General features: G+C 42.2%; 1 protein-coding gene across 3 annotated transcripts in view; it reads right to left on the bottom strand.

The window, feature by feature from the left end:
* Positions 1-22,408, bottom strand: part of ANXA10 (annexin A10) — a 244,440-nt gene that overhangs the window by 109,507 nt on the left and 112,525 nt on the right. For 2 of the 3 annotated variants that reach the window (XM_029572067.1, XM_029572125.1), the window contains exon 2: positions 15,441-15,522. In XM_029572067.1, the coding sequence (XP_029427927.1) occupies positions 15,441-15,522 (82 nt within the window). Of the gene's footprint in view, positions 1-15,436; positions 15,523-22,408 lie in introns of those variants that run through there. The other variant, XM_029572221.1, reaches the window with a different exon arrangement.

Genomic DNA, 22,408 nt, shown 5'->3' with positions numbered 1-22,408 from the left:
TATGGAAGTGTTAGCGGTGTCAGCCGCGGCAGGCCGCGACCGGGACCAGGTGTCATGGCCGCCGGCCGCGGTCGGCCGCAATTGAAGCAAGGCCGACGTCCGCAGTAGCTTCTCACCTGGATCGTTGGCATGTTAAGGCTGCCTGCAGGCACAGGCAGCCTTCTTCTTCTTCTCTCCCTCGGACCGCTGCTATGGCTGTCGGCAGCATGGCTCCGCGGCACTCTGGCTCCTCCTCCTCTGCCCCGTAGGGCCACGCGCGCGGCTGAAGAGAATTCTTAAAGGAGCCATGACAGGAAGTGTAATGGCTCCCTCTGAAGCTCCTCCCCCGGTTTCCTGTACTTAAGGCAAGGGCTGAGCATTCAGTCCTTGCCTTGGTATTGAGGTCTTGCTTGGTTCCTGTGTTCCTGGTATCCTGGTTCTTCGTCCCGCTTCTGCTCTGCCCTCCTTGCTGGATTGATTCTTTTGGACTTCGACCTCTGGATTGGCTTTGGACCGCTCTCTGGACTCCGACCCCTGGACTGGCTGCGGACTGCTCTTTGGACTCTGACTCCTGGACCAGCTTTTGGATTTTCTTCAACTTCTCTACAGAGACTACTTACGACCTGCTGAAGGCGCCAGCCGTCTGGAACCCATGACCTGCAGGAGGCGCCTGCATCCAGACCATCTTCTATCTTCAGGGAGTCGCCTAAGTCCCAGCGGCCTTGTCCCTACAGGCTCCTCCTGGGGGGATCATGTGCTTCCAAGGTGAAGTCCAATCTACACCTACAACAGGCCTCGCCATCTGACGATAGAGGCCGACGAGGAGTTCTCTCCTTGATGGCAGTGCAGACTCTACCTCAGAACAAGGGTCCACGCTTCAGGTCCTAACAGGAAGAGTGAAGGCTATCTTAACTCCTCAGGGTCCCCTATTAAGAATTCTCAATTTGTACAAGAATTACTAATGGCTTTTTTTTTTTTTTTTACCTAAACAGCTAGCAATGGTGAAGTGTTCTGGACACTCTAAAGAAGATGCCTTTGAAACAAAAGGCAATGCCCTTGCTGATACAGCAGCTCAAGGGCAGTTCAGACAAAAATATCCATTTCAATCTCTTCACATGTACCCGAACAAATGACTTTTGCTGTACTTTGTACACTGCAACAAGATACAGCAGCAGAACATGTACTGTGGCAGAGACAAGGATGCACTAAAGCATCTGATGGTTTATGGAGGTGCCCAAATGCTTTACCTGTTGCCCCTTCTAACCTGTTACCTTTTTTGGATAGGGTGATACATTCCATTCCTTTTCCAGCAAGCCAAGAATAATGAAAGAAATTCTGTCTTAAGTTGGAGCCAATTGTGCAGAATGTAGTCAAGAGGTGTTCTACTTACTTATACAGTAGAGAGTTGTAGATTGCATCCTAACATTTGACTGCCCATTGTGGTCCATTTGTGAGACTGCAAATTGATTTTATTATGACAACACAGGTTTTACTATGGAAATATTTTCTTATGGTTGTCTGCATGTTTACTGGATGGTTAGTGTTGTTTCTTATAGCTAAGGGTGATGCAGAGACTGTTGCTAAGAAACTGTTAAAAGAAATCATACCCCAGTTTGGAATTTGAGAGGTAATTGAAAATGACCAAGGTCCCCATTGTGTTGGACAGGCAATGCAAAAAATAGCTAAAGCACTGGGGATTAGTCTATACTTACAATGCCATTTCAGACCAGAAGCCTCTGGTTTGATAGATCATTTGAATCAGACTCTTAAAATAAAACTTGCTAAGATTTGTTATGAGACTTCACTTAAGTGGCCAGATGCCTTGCCTTTGGCTTGGATCAGCATAAGAAATATGCCAAATCACAAGCATGGACTTACTCTACATGAGATTTTGTTTGGCAGATCAAGCCTGTACCCACTAGGCATAAACTGCCAGTGGATTTGAACTTTATATATATAAAGTGGAGGAGTAGCCTAGTGGTTAGCACAGTGGGCTATGAGCTAGAAAACCAGGGTTTTAATCCTGCTGTTGTTCCTTGTGACCTTGAGTAAGACAGGTTACCCTCAGGTTCAAAATTAGATTGCATGTCCTGTGGGGATAAGGAAATACTTTTAGTACCTGAATGTAATCTGTTTTGATGTACACTGTGCTGAAAAGCAGAATATAAACATCTAAAATCTATCTAAATAAACATAGAAAATGATGGCAGAAAAGGACTGCACAAGATGAATTAATTATGCACTTTATATTAGCCAATACGTTTACATTACTATCAGGTCTATCCTGTAAAGTGCGGCCGCATGTACCCTGCTCCTAAGCCGCGTTTTACTCACTTTCCGGCCGCATTATCTCTTCCTGCGATCCCGAATCCACTATAACCTACTCCTACCGCGTCCTAAAATCCCTGGCCAACCCCTTCCGCACGCGGCATGGATATTGCATGCAAACGAGCAAATTAGCTATTCCCTAGCATCCCGTAACCCGCGCCCCGGGTTACGGGATGCTAGGGAATAGTCGCTTTTGGACGCCTGCACAACTTACTTTTTTTTGCAGCCATCAGCAGGAACACATGGCGATCGTGGCTCCGGTAGCTCCTCCCGACGAAGATGGCCGCCTGCACGGGGGAAAGCGTGCAATTAGCCGCTGAAGACGTGACGTCACGACGTTTGGCGTCATGGGATGTGACGCCACGTCTTGAGCGGCCAATTGCACGCTTTCCCCCGTGCAGGCGGCCATCTTCGTCGGGAGGAGCTACCGGAGCCACGATCGCCATGTGTTCCTGCTGATGGCTGCAAAAAAAAGTAAGTTGTGCAGGCGTCCAAAAGCGACTTACTTTTGGGTCTTGACAGATCCCAAAAGTAAGTCGCTTTTGGAAAAAAAACAAAATTGCTTTTGGTTTTTTTTCGCTTCGCCGCTGTCAGTGTCTATTCTTTGCTCCTCCCGGAGCAAGGCTGCTTTTCGCGCCCTGCTCCGGGAGGAGGGGAGAAGAGACACTGACAGCAGCGAAGCAACTTACTTTTAGCTTTTGGTTTTTTCGCTTTTTTTTTTTTTGCTTCGCAGCTGTCAGTGTCCCTTCTCCCCTTCTCCCGGAGTAAGGCTGCTTTTCGCGCCCTGCTTCGGGAGGAGGGGAGGGGGGACTGGCAGTCCCGACTTCCTGGTATCTGTAATTTCAAATGACATTTGATATACCAGCGTGGCGTGAAGCGTTAGGCCCGCGCACCCAGGATACTGTATAGGCGCTCTATCCAGTAAAATGGGTTGCGCGGGCCTAAGGCTTCACGGACGCGGTTTACATTTACATAAAATTAATGTTCAGGATCGAGCGGTAGGTATGCTGCACTGTGTGTGCGGCAACCGTGGGTGCCGCAGGCACTAACGCAGCTCTTCCTACCGCTCGGTACAGGATAGACCCGTATGTTAATGTTGATCTAGTTTACCCTGTTCCAAGTTCCTTAACCTTGTTCTATGTAATGCCTCTAGGCAAAAATTTATGTTCTGTTTCAATGTAAACCAATGTGATCTGTATTTCATACAGGAACACGGTATAAAAAAAAATAAATCTAAAAATAAATAAATAAATAAATATCACAGTTACATCATCAGGCAAAGAAGATCACTTTTGTCCCCTAAGAGACACCAAATACAGAGACACCAGATGTGCAGCTTGGAGACTCTGTCTATTTCAAGGTATTTAAATGTAAGCACTGCCTGGGACCTTATTGGAAGGGTCCTTATCAAATACTGTTGGTGAGTCATTCTGCATTAAAACTACAAGGACTAGGACCTTCCCTGAACAATTGGATTGGAGGGGATGTGATATAAATTTTATAACTAAATAAATCAATAAGTTTAAGCTATCATTTATTTATTTATTTATTTATTTATTAACTTTTATTTACCGACAATTCGTGAAGCACATCATGCCGGTTTACAAAGAACTCAGGTGGGAGATACAGTGAAACAATATAACAATCTACCTTATAAATGGGCTCTGACCGACGGCCCGCAAATGCGCAGTAGAGAGCAGCTCTACCGCGCATGTGCGGGCCAGCACGTTAGTCAGAGCCGTGCGTAAAAAAAAAAAAAAAAATGGCGGCGGCGGTGGCGGTAGCGGGCGGCGTAGCGGGCGGCGGTGGCGGTAGCGGCAGCGGGCGGTGGCGGTAGCGGGCGGCGGTGGCGGCAGCGGGCGGCGACAGCGGGCGGCGGCGGTAGCGGCCAGTAGCGAGGGAGGGAGGGACGGACTGAGTGGGAGGGAGGGACGGAGAGAGAGAGTGGGTGGGAGGGACTGAGTGGGAGGGACGGAGAGAGAGAATGGGTGGGAGGGAGTGAGTGAGGGGGGACTGAGGGAGAGGGAGTGAGTGGGACTGAGTGAGTGAGAGGGGGGGAGGGAGAGAGGGACTGAGTGAGTGAGAGGGGGGAGGGAGAGTGGGACTGAGTGAAAGGGAGAGGGGGGACTGAGAGGGAGGGAGGGAGTGGGACTGACTGAAAGGGAGTGAGTGGGACTGAGCGAGAGAGAGGGAGAGAGAGGGAGGGAGTGAGTGAGACTGAGTGGGAGGGAGGGAGGAGTGGGTGAGGGAGGGGGGGAGGAGGGTGGTGAAGAGTGAGGGGAGAGAGAATGAGGGGGAGGTGAGAGACAGAGGGATGTAGCCCGTTTTAACGGGCTTAACGGCTTGTATAATATAATATAACAATGTAACATTATAACAAAGTGAACAAATAAAACAGTACAAAAATGAAACCATGGGAGCCGAATTGAGGGGGGGAAAGGGGGGGAGAGGAGGGGGAGGGTGGGCAAGGGGTAGGAGGGGAAGGGGAAAGCATAGTTAGAAGGAGGTAAGGGGAGAATACAAAAGAGTAGGGGGAGACTATGTACAGGAGAACTGTACAGGTGTCATTTAACTACGTAGATTTACGGAGGCGTCGAAAGTTGAAGAAGGCGGTAAAACTGGGAAATAGTTACTTCAGAGGGTATAAAAAAGGGGGGGTTGGAGGGGGGGGGGAATTAGGGAAGGGTGGCGGCCGGGTGACGCGGAAACGAAAGGGTGACAGGGGGCAGGGAGGAGAAAGGGATAAGACAGGCGAGAGGAGGGTGAGGGATGGCCGCATATCATCATACGTGCATATCATATCATATCATATCATATCATATATTATCATATCATATCATATCATATCATATCATCATATGTGCATATCATCATATGAAATAGGAGACAAATTACTTAAAAGATTTATACCTTCTTCCTTGTTATGCGGTAGAAGGTAAAACAAATTCTGGATACAGGTTAAAAAAATCCACCTGGACACAGGTAGAAAATATTGATCTAGAATTTTCAAACTTCTTTGAAATATCTTTTAAATCTATCCAGAGTTGTAACTGAGGGAAGGCGAGGAAAATTATTAATAAGGTGCAGATTCCTGCACCTAACTACATTTTCCAAATTTTCCAGTTTAGATGACAGAATAAGCATCTTGTACCCTTCTATTCACTTAATAGATGTATCATCATAGGATAATTGAACTGACACTTCTTTTTTGAAAGTTTCTGAGTCCCCAAGTCTCTTTTTAATGTCCATGTGTTTAGCTGAAATTGAGGAAATCTAAGCATATTATATTTGCCTAGGCCTAGAATGGTCTTCCAGATTTCCTCCAAAGTAAAGATGCTGGGTCTGTCCAATTCAAACATAAATCCTCCAGACAAAGAAGAAACTGAACAGCTGATTATAACTGGGTTCCTGCCTCCAAAATGGGTGTATCAGATGTAATAAATTCCAGCTGCTTCCCTCTGGCCAAAATCTCTACATGGCAGAACAGCTGCCATGGCTGCTTCCCTTGAAATTGCATGTTGGAGTCATTTTTTATTACTTTTCATGAGGATGTATATGGAGGGTAGGATGTATGGATTCAGAGTTTTCACCCAGATACAGACTAGTCTGAAGGTCACAGGCCTTCCTTTGAGTGAACTCCTTTTAACTGGCTTGCACTGCGAAGTGATTACGAACAGGCAAGAGTCTGTTTATTTAGTTGTTCCACTAGGACTATGATGAGAAAACTAGCAATTAACATATACTAAAGCCTGAGAGAAAAAGTGAAGGACACAGAACTGCACCTAAGATTTGGTAAGGAATCAGAGGGAGGGAACATCACTGCTTTCATAAGCAGTTTTTAGTGTATAAGGACTAAGGAGAGACAGCAAGAGGGAGAGAGGGGGGAGCGAGCTCTGGATGTGAATGCACAGGCTGATCCTTTTGAAGGTGACCATACATGTGCTCCATTCAGAGAACCCAGAGTCTTTTGGCAACCAAATTGCAGCATTATACAAACTGAACAAAGATTTATTTATCATTGGCAGACGCTAGCACCGAAGGGTTTAAATACAATGATAGAGTGGGAGGCTTTTATGTGAACCATCAAAAACAAAGAGGTTCAGAGTATTCACGGAAAGGGTAGTGAATGAATTTAGTTCATGGGGTTGTGAATATGAATGAACAGGAGGAGAGAATGTGTTTTTATGGTTTTAGTAAGAGGAGATTGAGTTGTGAGTTCACTCAGTCGGGGAGTATGTGATTGGATGTTGAAGAATAGGTAGGGTGTGATTGGGTGATCCCTGAGTTAGGGGAGTGGTATAAATATGGAGGACTAGGTGGAGACAGCCTCGCTATCAAATGATCTTTTGAGACCGGGAGACGCCGAGAGATGGCGCGAAGGGTGAGTTTTTGTCAATATGGCGGGTAAATTGTAATTTATAAGAGGCTCAGTTGAAGGGAGGATTCGGTGGTTTAGTGTTTACATGAGGGGATTTGTGTTTTTTTGCAGTACATATAAAGTAATAACAGTGGTGATGGTCAATCGGGATTGTTGGAATAGAATGTGAGTTTAAACGTTTACCCTGAGATGACTGGGACGGCTGGTGAAAAATACATCAGCTGCCAGTTTTAAAACTTTTTGCGTATATGAAACCATTACCATTTAGAGCTGAGGTATGTAAAGGGTTGTGCATGATGTGTAAGGGAGAGGTTTTTGGGGGTCAATATAAATCGGTAGATTTTGGTTGAACTGTGTGAGTATATTTTTTTCACAGGCAAATCCCGAGAGGAAGTTTAAAATTTCTTGTCAAGACTCTCCTACCGACGAGTTGAAAAAGTTGCAGAGTGGTCTAGTTAGTAAGTAATATCGATGGAGGGGTATACTTGGTCGTTGCTTGACATAGTAAGGTTTTTTAATATATTTTGGAGGAGGTGAGAAACAGAGGTTAGATGAAAATTCTTATTAATATATTTGCAGGTGAACACTAGGGTTCGGGATTCAACTTAAGAGTTGGAAAGAGAGAGTTGCGAGATAGCACCGTACCCAGTGATTTTTCTGATCCACTCATTAAAGTTCAGGTAGGAATGAGATCAGGCTAATACATTTTGATAAGATAATTTTTGTCATTTAGTTTATTTATTTTAATTCCTTTTATACATATATAAAAATTTTTTTTTGCAGACAATGTATAAAACGGATGTTATAGTAATGGTAAGGTTTTTCTATAAATATCATGTTTTACACAAGATATTAATATATGGTAAGAGTAATGATAGTAATAATAAACCGTATGATAACCTGGGTTCAAGGTAATATTGTTAAAGATCAATGATATAGTATAGAATTTACCGTTTAGTAATTTTAACTTTATGTATTAATAGAATCGACAGGCGGGGTTGATTTATTCATTGTTGATCGGTCCCTTTTGACTTATTTCCCCTGAAGAAGCCAAGAAGGTGAAACAAGGGCCTTGTTGGGAAAGAAAATAATTCAACCAGGAAACATTACAAATGAGGGCTTTCTAATGCGGTATATTTTGGATATCTACATGTTACAGTGCAGATTATAAATAGTGGTTAAAACACTATATAAATTGTTAAATGGAAATAATAGCACTGCCATGTTGATGAATGTACAAATAATTCAACAGCCATGTGAGATTGTAGTGTTTCTAGCAGTGATTAACAGTGATTAGTATCATATGACTGAACTGTAAATGTATTATATCTTAGGGAGAGATTCAGTTTAGTGGTAAAATAGTGTTGAGGGCTATAAATATTTATATGTACATGTTTTTGGATACATGTTAAGATCTTTGAAAATTATAGTATCTTCAGAGAGAAATATTATATGTGAATGTTTTTATAGAAAAAGAATTGAAACTGATTAGAAATTAATTGTTTTAATAGATTTGAAATAAATAAATTGTTTTTATATATTTTAAAAGATTTTTTGATGTATGGCATTTGTCTGAAAGTCAAAGTGTGTTTTCCTTTTCTCCAAAATATTTGTTTTGTTTTGTTTTTTGTTCTATTCTCCTATTGCTCAAATAAGCTTACTTTCATACGTACCTGGAACAGTAATTTACTGAATCAAAGTTTGAATGTGGCTGTATGTAGGTGATAAGCTCCTGGGTTCAAGCACCAAGGTATAATCCCAGTAATTGTATGTATTTATATGGGATAAGCCCCTCAGGTAGACTCCAGTGTAGACCTCAGTGAGATTAGCAAACCCCCCCCCCCCCCCCACCCCCGGTCAGAGCCCCTGGGCAAAATCCCAGTGTGCATGGTCTGAACCCATAACAAAATTAGCAACGAGGATACTGGATTCCAGGTGAAAGGTTTATATGAGCCTTTAATTTGTTCCTGTGTACTTCTTAATCTTTTTGTGTGAAGGGCAGATTTGTTTATTTTGGGACCATCTACTTTGTGTTGAGAATTTTTCTTGTAATCTGCAGAAAACAGGACAGAGCATAAGAAAATCTATTGAGTACAGAATATTGTGTGCATTTAACTTTAGCATCACGTGGTCACAGAAGATGTCATTTGTTAAGAATCAAAAGGACAGTAAGGTAGACTTAAAAGTAGAAACGAAGAGGAAGCACCTTTTGGAGATTGCAACAACATGTAGAAAGAATCTATGGGCTCTAATGTTGCAACAGACTTAAATTCTTTTGATGATGTAGAAAATAAGATTTTTGAGTATATCAATACCACAATGCCCCAAAACAAGAATAAATAGAGCACAGCTGGTCACAACACCTCAAGATCTTGACAGATACATTGAAACAAGAAAAATGTAATAAATTAATGCAGGAGAAGTTAACTTCCGCCCAGTTGGCAGAAGACAGACAATGCTATGAGCACCGTCAGACTGATTTAATTGAGAAGCTCAAAATTGTTAATACCCAGAATGAGCTTTAAAGTCTGAAATTACCTGTTTAAATAAACAGTTACTTGCTAAAGATGAAGAATTAGAAATTCTTTGGGAACACTGTCAACCCAAATCCAATTATGAGAATGAAAAAGGTGATATAGAGACCATTGGGGAGAGGAGAGCAAATGATCCAGAAAGGGGGGGGGGGGGGGGTGAGAATGTCACCACTGCATGCATCCATGACAGGATGTTAACTGGTAGTCCTGCACTTACTCATAAGCATGAGTCAGCTTCTCAGTCAGTGAAGTTTTATGGCATTTTTTTTCCATGTAGAAGAAAAGGACATACAGCCAAAAATTATTACAAACGCTGGATTTCACATTCAGTATGTACCATCCCCTCCCAGCAGGCCCGCAGATTAAGTTGGGGTTGGCTGACAATATTCCTTCCACTCTCTATGTGGCACACAAAATACATACTGAAACAGTGGACTGTCTGGCCTCAGCTGATAACCTAAACTCTTCCTTGACCAGCAGGATACAGGACTAGACCAAAATGAAATGTTTAAAAGTTTCTGTTTCTCTTTGTGCATAGTTTTACATGCTGAGTTTTTTTCCTTTCCAGGAAATTAGCTTCATCTTTTACTGGTTTAGGGGGTCATTTTGTAAGGCTTATCGCGTGCGATAAGCTGCTATCGCATGCGAAAAGTCCCTTTTCACATGTGATAGCTTGCCGGGGGCGGAGTTGGGGCAGAGTCAAGGCAGAGTCGGGGTGGCGAGGAGGCGGACGCGGCGGTATCTTCACTGGCGGCGATAAGGTAAGCACTGTTATCGTTGCCAGTAGTACGCCCAATAGCGCCACCTTTCACGGTGGCGCTATTGGGTGTGAAAGCCGGCAGCGATAACACCACGGTGGAGCGATGGCTGCCGTCTTTCACAGGCCCGCCCCACCACCCCTCGTTTTCGCTGGATTCACCATTCTGTGATAGAATGGTGAATCCAGGCCTTAGGTTGCTAGCAAAGCAGATGTGTATGCTTTTTGTAATTTAAAGTTTGCAATATTTTAATTGTGCATCTGTTGGTTTAGCATAAAGACTTTGTAGCAACAGGGAGAAAAAATTTGTGTGTGGTTCTTTGTGTAGGGGGTTCAAGCCCCCAGGTATAATCCCAGTAATTGCTTGTGGCTATTTGTGCAGGGGATAAGCTCCTGGGTTAAAGCCCCCAGGTATAATCCCAGTAATTCTATGTGTTTATATGGGAGAAGCCCCTCAGGTAGCCTCCAGTATAGACCTAAGTGAGATTAGTGCCCCCCCCCCCCCAGGTCAGGGTCCCTGGGCAGAATTCCAGTGTGCACGGTCTGAACCTGTAATATCATGGCAGCTCCTTCAGTGTTGCAGTTGATGACCTCATCTCAGAGGCTCAAGCTATGCACACTGTGGCTGGATCCTCTGGAGGACTGCCTCCTTCAGGGTTTAGTTCTGAGGAAGGCAAAGGCACATCTTCCTCTCCACACTTCCCTGTAGAGCAACTCCCAAAGAAGCCACTTGTAACTCCAGATGCATCAGAAAGTCATCTATCAAGTCAGCAGCTGGAGGAGCACAGGACACCACAGGAAAGACCATGACCCTTCTTTTCCTCTTTCGAACCATACCAGGCAGCAAATTGGACAAAAGAGGCAAGTAATTTCAAATGAACAGAGAGAGCAAGAGACAAGTCCAACTATGCTGATACCATTTTGGAATCCTGTTTGGCCTAATTTGCTAATTTTATGATCTCTATAGATTATTTGATTCAGTCCTCCTGCAATGATATCAGCTGGGGTATGATTAGTAAATTTCCAGATGTTTATGATGTCATTGAAAGGACACAGGTCCAAAAAGAGATAGGGGTAGATTTTATAAATTTACGCGTGTGCGTACTTTTGTTCGCGCACCAGGCGCGAACAAAAGTACGCCGGATTTTATAAGATACGCGCATAGCCATGCGTATCTGATAAAATCCGGGGTTGGTGCGCGCAAGGGGGTGCACATTTGTACAGCTTGCGCGCGCCGAGCCCTACGCACGCTGGCCGTTCCCTCCGAGGCCGCTACGAAATCAGAGTGGCCTCGGAGGGAACTTTCTTTCCTCCTCCCCGCACCTTCCTCTTCCCTCCCTAACCCACCCCCCGGCCCTATCTAACCCTTCCCCCTACCTTTGTTGGCAAAGTTACGCCGGCTGGAGGGAGATGTAACTTTGCGCGCACCAGCGGGCTGCTGGCGCGCCATCACCCAACCCGGGGGCGGGTCCAGGGTCACGCCCCTGACACGCCTCCCGCCCTGCCCCGAAATTTCCGCCGCCCACCCAACACGCCCCCGACCCGCGCCCTTTGCGAAGCCCCGGGACTTACGTGCGTCCCGGGGCTTGCGCGCACCACCGAGACTATGCAAAATAGGCTCTGCACATGCAAGGGGCTTTTTTAAGGGTTATGCACATAACTTATGCGTGTAACCCTTTTAAAATCCGGCCCATAATGAGGGGAGGAAAGATTAAAATAAGTTAGATAACACATTCCTCGACTGAAGCAGTAGACAGCCTTATAATCTGCCTAAACTGAATTATCATATTCTTGGGATGGATAGCACACTGCAGCCCTAGTTTTGATTTCTTGGAATGGGAATTTCTTTACACCCAAGACACTATAGATAGATATGTTTGCGTGCAATTTTTAATGTACCTTTAAAATTTGGTAGAAATAAATCCAGAGTTAATATTGAATTGCAAAAGTTTCATTCTTTACCTGCAATACATTGCATTTTAAATGTATTTTGTTGTTGTTATAACCATTATTTCAGATTTCAAAGACTTGGAATATATGAATTTATAAAAAGTTTAATGTAAGTAAATTGTGGACTCTAACTGGCGCCCTGCTTTTTGCTTTCAATGTATTCAATCTATCTTTCCTAAAATCCTTCGCTTAAATGCTTTTAATGTAATTCAAGTGCAGCTAAAAGGCCACAATTTTCTATTAATAAGATTTTTTTTCTCTAATCTACAAACCATGAGTGCTACTCCAAACCTCATAGATCTTATTATATTCCACCCCTTTAGCTTTATGAATTTGGTTTACTTATGGAATGCATCTAAATAGAATACAAATCAACATCATCATTGAAATTATATGATGAGTGTTTCTTTGGGGTGCAAATGTCTTTGCTTTAGGCAGGTCATAAAAGGATATACTAAGCACTGCATGCTAACTAATCACTAGCAAGTGCTTACTGAATCAAAAGTTCTTCCTGTCTACTAAAGATGCAAGTGGGTTTTTGAATCCACTAGGCACTGAAGTAACCCTCGGCTAGAGAAACAGTTTCTGTACCCTTTGAAGATCAATAAAAGTGGATTGAAACATCCTCAAGTATCTTTCTTCAGGAGCACTGAGGATGAAATAATAACTCAGAGTTTCTCGCTCTGTAGCAAATCCATGCTCTAAAAGTGGAAAAACTGTTTCTGTAAATTGGTGCATTTTTGATCTGTGAATAAAAGCAGAAAATGGTTCTCTAGAGAACAGACTGATCATTAACTTTTTGTCACGTCTTATCACTTGATATATACTTTTAACTTCAGTGATAATTGATGCACTTTTTTTTTAGTGGTGCATAGCCCTTTGCAGTTTTATTTTAAATGGCACCGAATAAAAGCTCTGGAGTGCTAGTGAAGCATAAAGAAACCTCCTTTTTCATTTCTGTTTATTTTGACAGTAAAAGCTTTTCAAAGACTTTTTTTTTTGTATGTGTTTGTATTTGTGTTTTATTTTTGACCTGGCAGCTCTTCTGGACCTCCATCTTGATCAATAGCAATCTGTACTGGGCTACAGCACCACACTTCTTCATTTGTAGCTGCGCCTGGTTTTTCTCCCTGTTTTAACTCATCCACCCTCTGCAGTTTTGATCATCACAGCATAAGTCCTCCAACCGAGAGGAACAGGCTCTGGTCTCAGATCAGGTCTAGAACCTGGCACAAATGTGTTGATAGCCAGTTAATAGGTGTTGCTGGTTCATGATGGATGAGGGGCTACCACCCTTATCAGGGGTTGTAAATGCTACATCTACATTACCCTTATGTCTACCTGGGAATCAAACCTGGGTCTCCTGTAAAGCAGCACACAGTGTTGGCATTGAGATCAGTCCTCTTTCTTTTAACTTATTTCTTTATTAGAATGTATGTAAATATATAGAGTTCAATATGTACTACACCTTAATGAAAAATGTAAAGAGAACATCTACATACACATTTCAGTATCAAATTATATGTCAGAAATTTTCAGATGAAAAATCATGTTCATTTTTAAAAAATAAACATTTTGCTTATCAAGCTTAGAAAATAGTCAGAGTTCTATGCTCTATCAAATCACAACCCCACTATCTCTAGTTAAGAGACAATGCACTAAACTGCATTATTAATGCACTATATAGTGTATTTTTTGTTAAATAAAGTTGTAGGCTATGGAATATGTGAAAACCATTGATGATTTTATTGTTATTAGAACAATCTATACATTTTTCAGAATTGTGGGGCCCGTGTTTGATTTCAGTGTGTTGCAACCAGTTGTGAGTTCTAATTTGTACTGTACTGCTTGAGGCTGAATATTTTAGTGCCAGATATAGATATCCTATAGAAATTAATGAACATCTGGTAACTCAAGTACAGTTTAACCAGGTAAAGATAGGCTCATGGCATTGGAGCTGTAAATGGGCCTTCACTTATCAGCAGCGCAAATATAAATCTGATGGAGTTTTATTTAGTTTTAAGCATACGTTAGTAAAATATTTCTAAGTTATAAACTAAGGCACTTTTAATGCCGATATAGATTGTTTTTTAATTTTTTTCTCTGTGACTAAAAACATAAAAAGCCATGGAACCTGTGTTTACTTGTAATCCCATTGGAGCAGGGCAATTTGCAGTCAGGCTATTTTACCCAATGAAATATCTATTCACTTGGGTAAATGTCTTTGAAAACTGCCTTCATTATAACTTGGGTAGGGATGCCAACTCCTCTCCTCAAGAGCCACAAACAGGCCTGGTTTTTCAGGATAACCATAATGAATATGCATGAGATATAATTTCACAACCTGCCTTCATTGCATGCAAATCTATGTCATACATATTCATTGTAGATATCATGAAAAGCAGGCCTTTTGGTGACTCTTGAGAACCAGAATTGGCCATCCTTGAAATAAACATCCCTATAGATAACCAAAAGGTATCTATTGGATAAACACTGAAAAAATGCCACAGCTTCTAGTACTCTTTCATACCTCTTCTTACCTACCTTGGATCCTCCACTCTGTTTTTGTGCTTTTCTGATGCGAATAATTTCTCAGCTGCACAAATTTTAAGCACAGGGATAGGCAATGTTGGTCCTGAACTGCTTTAACCAGGTCTGGTTTTCAAGATAACCACAATGAATATGCATGAGGTATATTTATTTACACATACTGCATCCACTGTATGTAAATATATCTCATGCATATTCATTGTGGATGTCCTAAAAACCAAACCAGTTTGTGGCACTCCTGTGCTTACCTTTGTTTTAGCATCTGATGGGCTTCTATTTAATTCTCTTCCTGCTGGTTCTGCTTCACAGCTGTTCCTAATGGTCAGCATTGCAACTGGTGGCAACAGGACAGAATGAGCAAGGGTGGGGACTTTGAAAGTGGTAGGGACAGATGTGGTGGTGAGGCTAGAGTTGTTTGGGGAAGGAGGGCTGGGCTATGGAAGGGGGATGGAGAGTGCTAGGTGAGGGACACATGTGCTTTTGGCTTGGAGAATGTGAACGTGGGTGCCAATTACTGGGAGGAAATGTAAACAGTGGTTTGTTATAGAAATGTATGTATTTGATTCAGCCCGAAAAAGTAACAAGCAATTATACCTACTCCATGAAAACACAAACTCCGATTATTTGTACCCTCAAAGAATCCTTAATTAGCTGCAAAATAAACATCTAAATATACAGTTTTTAAACACATACATTAGAAACCATATATATATTTATATAATCAATGTATAGTGCAGACATCTGGTATTCCTGTGCCAATCAAGGCTCAAACCATATTCATAAATCTGGCTACATTTTTAGAGTTAATGCTACGTTTTTCTACGTTGGCACCTTAACATTTTCTCTTCATTTGTCAGCCTTTTTTTTATGTCTGTTTCCCACCATAGTATTTTTGTGTGAAAAGCATACATAATCACATCAGAACAATGGAACAGGTTTTGGAAGTGACAATCAGCTTACAGACCAAATCCTTGTAGTGCTCCTCCAAGCATCTGGGCATCCATAACAGGATTGCAGTTTGGGTTCGGGAAGATTGTTCCTTGAACCTGTTGGAAGTACATTAATGTGTTACTTTTCACAGATTCTTTTTAAAAATTGAATACTTGTTAAAAAATGAAATGCTTTAGACTTAGTATACAAGGTTGCATTGTATAGAAAAATGGTGTTAAAGTCTGCCATACTTGTCAGCATGGACCAGTTTCCATTATTTTCCAAGTAAAAGATTCATGCGTAATTCCAAAAATGAAGCACCAGATTGGCTAAAGATGGGAGTATAGAGGAGTGAGGCAATATTTAAAAATTAAAGTAATAAGGCTTTAAGTCCATAATTACTCCCTGAAGTACTACCATGAGAAAGACGAAAGTGGGGCATGCATGATGCCCAGCTGCCCTCCCTTTGTGTACTTATACACACAAATAAGACATATACAGTGCCACTAAATAAATATTAATGGCTGCAGAAGCACAGGAAAGGAGCGATAAGCACACCATCTAGGAGGAAGGTGTGAGCAAATAACATCAAATGTCCACAGGAATATGTCAAAAGCAGAATGCTTTACGTGTGGAAAAATCATAAAGCAATGTTCACAAGATGCCGTCAGCTGTCGAGAAAAAGCAATATGTCCCAGCTCCAACACAAGCCATGTTTCGCAAGATTGCTTTTTCAAGGGGAGGCGGACATCTAGTAAAATAAAATAAACCAAAATACAGCTTAACAGGGTTCAGATAACAAGTGGACAAAAAAAGGCATCAACTAGAGATACTGTAATAAATATTATGTATTTCAGCATTAGATGTATACCCCAGGTATAATTTTTCCCTGTTTTTATTACACCTAGAACAATGCTGATTCTTTATTCTCAGTACTCTGCATTCTTTTGGTTTGAACTCGGAGACTGAATGGGTTTCTTGCCTGAAATGCTATCTGTTTATTCCTATTGGCTATTCCTTTCTGGTTTTTGATTGGACCTCCCTAGTTTTGTGATTCTTTGGCACTCTGTTCTTTTCTTTAAATGGCTGTCATATATCATCCGGCTTTTAGCAGATTGAGAATGCTACTTTGATTGTAGTTGCTTATTGCTGATGTAATATTTATTACAGTATCTCTAGAAGATGTCTCTTTTGTTCACTTGTTATTGAACCTTGTTAAGCTGTATTTTTATTTTATTTTACTAGATATCCATATCCCCTTGAAAAGCAAATCGTGTGAAACATGGCTCTAGTCAGGGCCAGGACACATTGCTTTTTCTCGACAATTGACAGAATCTTGTAAACTTTGCTTTAGGATTTTTCTATTTAAAATAAAGAATTCTGCTTTTGATATTTTCCTGTAGACATTTGATGTTATTTTCTCACACCTTCCTCTTAGACTGGGATGTATTAATGCTTAGAGCCATTTAATAGATACCAGATCAATATGTCCTGGAAGGGATGGCCAAACCGGTCAGGCCACCACACAACAAGCCTCCCCTCCTGTTGTGTGTAATTCATTTCATTGGGTGTTTTACAGGCCCAATCTCAGTGCTGTCATCCATCACACCCCCTAGGTCATCTTTCTTTGATCCAAGGCCATAATCCAAATCATGCCTTCATCTGAGCCTTGAGGGCCCTCCCCTACTTTAACTTCCTCCCCTCTCCACAATATAATGCTTGAGCAACCTGGCTTGACAGGGATAGCAAATGATTAACATGCAGATGACTTTCTTACTAACATAGCCATTTCTAACCACTAAAGGGAAGGTTGGGTGGGAAAACCTCAGGTCGCAGGACTGACATTGGAAGAAGGGAGACTGGCAGGATTTAAATCTCCCACCAGCTCCATCCCCCCATTGTTTGCATCATCAGGCCAGCTCCAAGGCCTATCCAGGCCTTGGAGCTGGCCTGATGATGCAATGTCCTCATTATTGATAAATGATGTTGGCTCGCCTTGCGAGAACCACTCACCAGGGTTATACATCATTTATCCACAATGGGAGAGCAGAAGCAGTAGCCATGCACCAGCCATGCTGCTCATGCAGCCAGCACAATGCTGAGCATCTCAGCCCCACACTCATCGTGCCTCCCTTCCAAACTGTGGCCTGGAGACTGGTAGGTGCAACGGCCTCCTTGCCAGGTGCTCAAGTGCCCCATTATAGGCAATGCCCATGTATTTGAAATGGAGAAGGGAGGGTGCTGCCCATTAACTGGGGCATGCATGAAACCCAGCCTGGCTGTGCTCCCTTTGCATACTCATGCACTCAAATGTGTCAAATACAATGCCACTGCATATTAATAGTTGCAGCCATTTATTAGATACCTGATAAGGAATCTAATTTACTTAAAAATCTGATCAAGGACATATATACTCAAGGAAAGGCAAGATGGGGAGATCACCGTATACATGCCCATTGTGCCTTTGATGCAGATACATCTGCAGTCCAGACACACCAGATACTTAAAGATTGTGGTAATGTGATCAAGGCATAGAATAACCAGTGGAATTAGTGAGCAATCAGACAGTCTGTGATGGTGAAGCCTAGCCTGGAAGTATAGCCTGGTGAGATCCTTCATCCATTAAACTCAATTCCAGTAGCATCATATGATGCCTTTGGTGAGAACCCTTAAACCCAGCTGTTTATTTGGAGTAGAGCTTCTGGTTGCTACTGTTAACTAGCAGAGGTAATTGGGTTGGGACATCCATGCTGCTCCATGTAGCCTCTTAATTACAGTAAACCTAATGCCTATGCCGCATGAAGTCATTGAGTAGCACACAGGGCCAGTCAGGCCTGCCCTACCTACCCACAAATGATAGTTGCCCCAGCATTGGAGAATTAAGTAAACACTGACAAGTGAAAGTGTGCCACTAACAGAAGGAATCTATAAAGGGAAGGCATGGAACTGCTAGAGATCTGATTAATTGACTGCAATCCAACGAGCATTGTGGAAGGAGACATATTACTCTGTGTATTCCCAAACCTGAGTGAGGTGCATACCTCTGCAGGATATTGTGACCCCCTTGTCAGAGGTTCAGAGCTGTTGAATCAATGTATCTCATATGTGTGAAATTCAGCTTGCATATCATGTGAATAATTAACTTGTTCTGCTATTTTGAGGGAAAATAAGCTGTTATGATCAATTATTTAAGGTGACAAAGAGGATGATGTTGGATGGCAGCCATTCCTTACCAATATGGCAAAGATCACATACATGTACCAATGGCAGGAAATTTGGGAGATTGAAGGGAGGTAGCCCATGGTTGAAAGCCCCAGAGAGTGCACGGTCAAGATACAGCAGCATCCCCACAACATAAAAGTGGCAGACTATGCCCTGCAAACAGGAAACTCACTTTCTAAGTAATACCATGGCTTTTAGTGAGAAACCACAGACAGGGTGAAAGGCTTGCCTGAAAGGTTTGGAATCCATTATTGATGCTGCTTTGAACCAAGAACCTTATTAGAGGTTAAAAGGCAACCAAAGCATGACTTGATAGATCTTCAATGTGTCTAACTCCCCAGCTGCCTCTGTTGCTGAGTTTTTTTGTTTTCAGCTTTTTTTAGGCACAGTGGGTAGAATGGTACATAGGGATGCTGATACCTGAAGTTACACAAAAAGAGGTGAATTTTAAATCCCATGTATCGGCACACATATGCACATGTTTTCCGACTCGCACAAATGGATATGGCGATTTTATAACATGCATACAGTGCACCTGTTATAAAAGTGGCTATATGCGCGTACATGTTCGCACGATTTTATATTGCTGTGGGCAAGTGTGCACAAATGCCGCCTCGATCACGTAAGTAGGGTGGATTTTAGTAGATGCATGAGCCGACGCAATTACCTATTTCCTCAGTTTGTTCCCAGTTCGCCCCAGTGCAGGGGAGGACTTCCTAAACCCCCTAGCTAACTTCCTTCCCTTTTACCTTATTAGCCCCAACCATTAAAACCCCACTGACTAGCCTAACTTATTTTATTTTAATACTTACACGCCATCCATAGCAGGAGTAAAGTTATGCAGTAGGGGACCCCAGCGCGCGCTTGTGTGCATAAATGCATATGTGCAGATTTCATATAATGGATTTGGCCTGCTCATGCCCCGCCCAGACCCTGCTCATGCCCTGCCACCTTTTTTGGAACTTTATAATTTTTGTTCATATTTTGGGAAACATGCGTGTACTCACGCGCTTTTTAAAATCTGTGTGTCCGCACCAGGCCAAGTCACGCGCATATCTTCCGGCTTTGCCACATGTAGGGCTTTTAAAATTGACCAGAAAATACATAGAGCAGTGGTGAACACCACGAGGAAAGATCCTGTACCAAGGTATGCCAGGCAGAGGTGTGCCGCAAATGAGTGGTCAGTGAGGAAAGTAAAGGTGTATATCAGCATGGATGGTAAAAATTCACCATACAAGAAGACATGTATGCTCAAAACTTGTGCAGGGGTACCAGCGACAGTAGGAAACAGTGCAAAATAATGTGTAGAGGCAACAGATGATGGCACCAGGTCACCACTTCCCCCAAGTTTACATGCAATCTGATGCCAAAAGGAGGAAATTGCTGCCTGAAGGGTATGGCAACGTGCCCATCTGAGGCCTATTGCTAGACATCTTCAACCTCAGATCCACCAGCCAAGAGGAAAGGAGGGAGATTATGGACAGTCCAGCTCTGAAAGAAGGGATATAGGACTCAAAGGAAACCATACTATAAAGTTTGCCTGAAAGGTATAATGGAATTTAACATTACTGATTACAGAAAGTTCACTAACAAGAACAAGTCTCAGGTTAAAGTGCTTAATGTTCCTGGACAGATTACGCTTTGGCTAGGGGGAAGGATACCAATACCTGCTGTTACACCTGCAGGATAAACACAAACGGAACGCATCCCTGAAACTGACAGAGGAAAGTGGTGCGGAAGTGAAAGATGAGAGTCTTCCACGTTGGAAGGGATAGCACAGGGACTGGTAGGGATACAGTGGCTGAGGCTGGACTCTAGATTTCTACTCTCCAGGAATAGTGTGGGGCAGACAAGGTGCCAGGAGCCTGCGCATTTCAATGAGGCATTCTCATTAAACATCACAACCCCAACGAGTCCTTGGTGGTCCAAAGTCATTCTTCTTATTTGACTCTAGTGCTTGCTGCATGGTCTTATATGGACTAACCCCTCCCCACCATCATCTGTTGGTTTTGTCTGCATCTTCTCCCTTACCCGAGCTGCTATCCCAGAGACCAATGGACGCAGTGGCCTCCCTGCTGGGGGTATGTTACGGGTTCAGACCGTGCACACTGGTATCCTGCCTAGGGGTTCTGAGCTAGGGGGGGGGGGGTGTCTAATCTCATATAAACACACACAATTACTAGGATTATACCTGGGGGCTTGAACCCAGGGGTTTATCCCCTATACAAATTGCCACTCACAAACTTTGATTCAGTGCATCACGTTTCCAGGTAAAATAAGTTTATTTTAGCAATAGGAGGATAAAACAAATAAAATCATATCAAATAGAAGAAGTAATGGTAGATAATAACAACTGCTACATAGATATCAGAAGCTTACATTTCCAAAGGATCAGTTGTACCATCACGTCCAGGGCTCTCTCTCTCTCTCCCTTTCTCTCTCTCTCTTTCTCGCTGTCTCCCCTTATACACTACAGGGTATGAGCACTCTGTTACAAGCAGCATCCACATATTCATGCTGGAGGAGCCATCAATTACTATATCAAAAGTCTTTAATCTACTTTATTGTAAAAAAGGCTTTCATCCATTGAAGACACAAAGAGGAGACCTTCACCATCAACATTCTTCAAAGTGAACAGGAAAACAAGTCACACATGAAAGCAAACGTATGGGGCTTTATGAAGAAGCATCTTGGAGAATACATGCTAAGGCTGGGTGCATGCTGGTATAATATTGAGCTGGTTATATGCTTTCACATTAATTTTAGTATAACATTCTGTCAAATTAGTTTTCATTATTTTGGCAGTTTCCATGATGTTTCTGTATATGTTCTTTTTTCCTACTCAAAATATTGTGCTAAGTCTGTTCAGAAGGCTCTCTGTCCTCTTAGGGTGCTGCTGTAAAATTAGGTGTACAGCCAGTGTACAAACGTAATTTTGATGTTGTACTTGCAGTGTGATGTGGCTCATTAAAGTGGGCTTTTTCAAAGGTGCACCTAAGACCTAATACACAATAAAACATAGACCTTCTCTTGTAACTCATTATAGTGCTTAATTTTTAAGCACTGGCTGTGCAAATCATGTATTTATTTATTTGTTCGATGTATGGTCCACCTTTCAGACACTTCAAAGTAAATTATTACTATAATGTGATTGGAATAAAGGCACACTATTATGCAACATAGAAAACACATGTACATTTTCCACATTGGAAAAACAAATGCTGCTGAAACAGAAAATTTCTTCTTTCTGAACAATTCTCAATCATATACATGATATATGAATCGGTTAGAGGTATTGTGATAGCTTTTATATAGTAAATTTTAAAAGGTACTGTTTTTCTAGCCCTGAAGAATATGACTCAAGTCTCAAGTTCAAAAATGCAAGTGGAAATCTTGCCTTGTAAGTGTGGCCGCCCCTGCCCCACCACTCTCCTCTGCTCCCTTCTCCAGAGCTGCCAAGGGGAGCAATAAAGGAGATTTTCAGTTCACTGCGTGCCGCACATCTTCAGGTTGGATTAAGACAAGTCATTCAGGTTTATGAGGCCCCATAGCAATACTCTTAAAATGTAAAACTTGAAATGTAATAATTTATGTTTTTCAGTGTATTGTGAGGGCCTGAATAATTTCTTTCATTGATTTAATTTATATGTCCTCTTAACCGGCAGCACAAACCTACCTAATATAAAAACATAATTGTGGTTAATATCTATAACAATAAAATAATAAATAATAAAATAAAATAATAATAAACATAATAAAGCTCAAAACCCCTCACACCCC

Source organism: Rhinatrema bivittatum, chromosome 1, assembly GCF_901001135.1.
Source record: "Rhinatrema bivittatum chromosome 1, aRhiBiv1.1, whole genome shotgun sequence".
NCBI lineage: Eukaryota > Metazoa > Chordata > Amphibia > Gymnophiona > Rhinatrematidae > Rhinatrema > Rhinatrema bivittatum.
The sequence above is the reverse complement of the archived record's forward strand: the minus strand, read 5'-3'. Positions and strand labels throughout refer to the sequence as shown.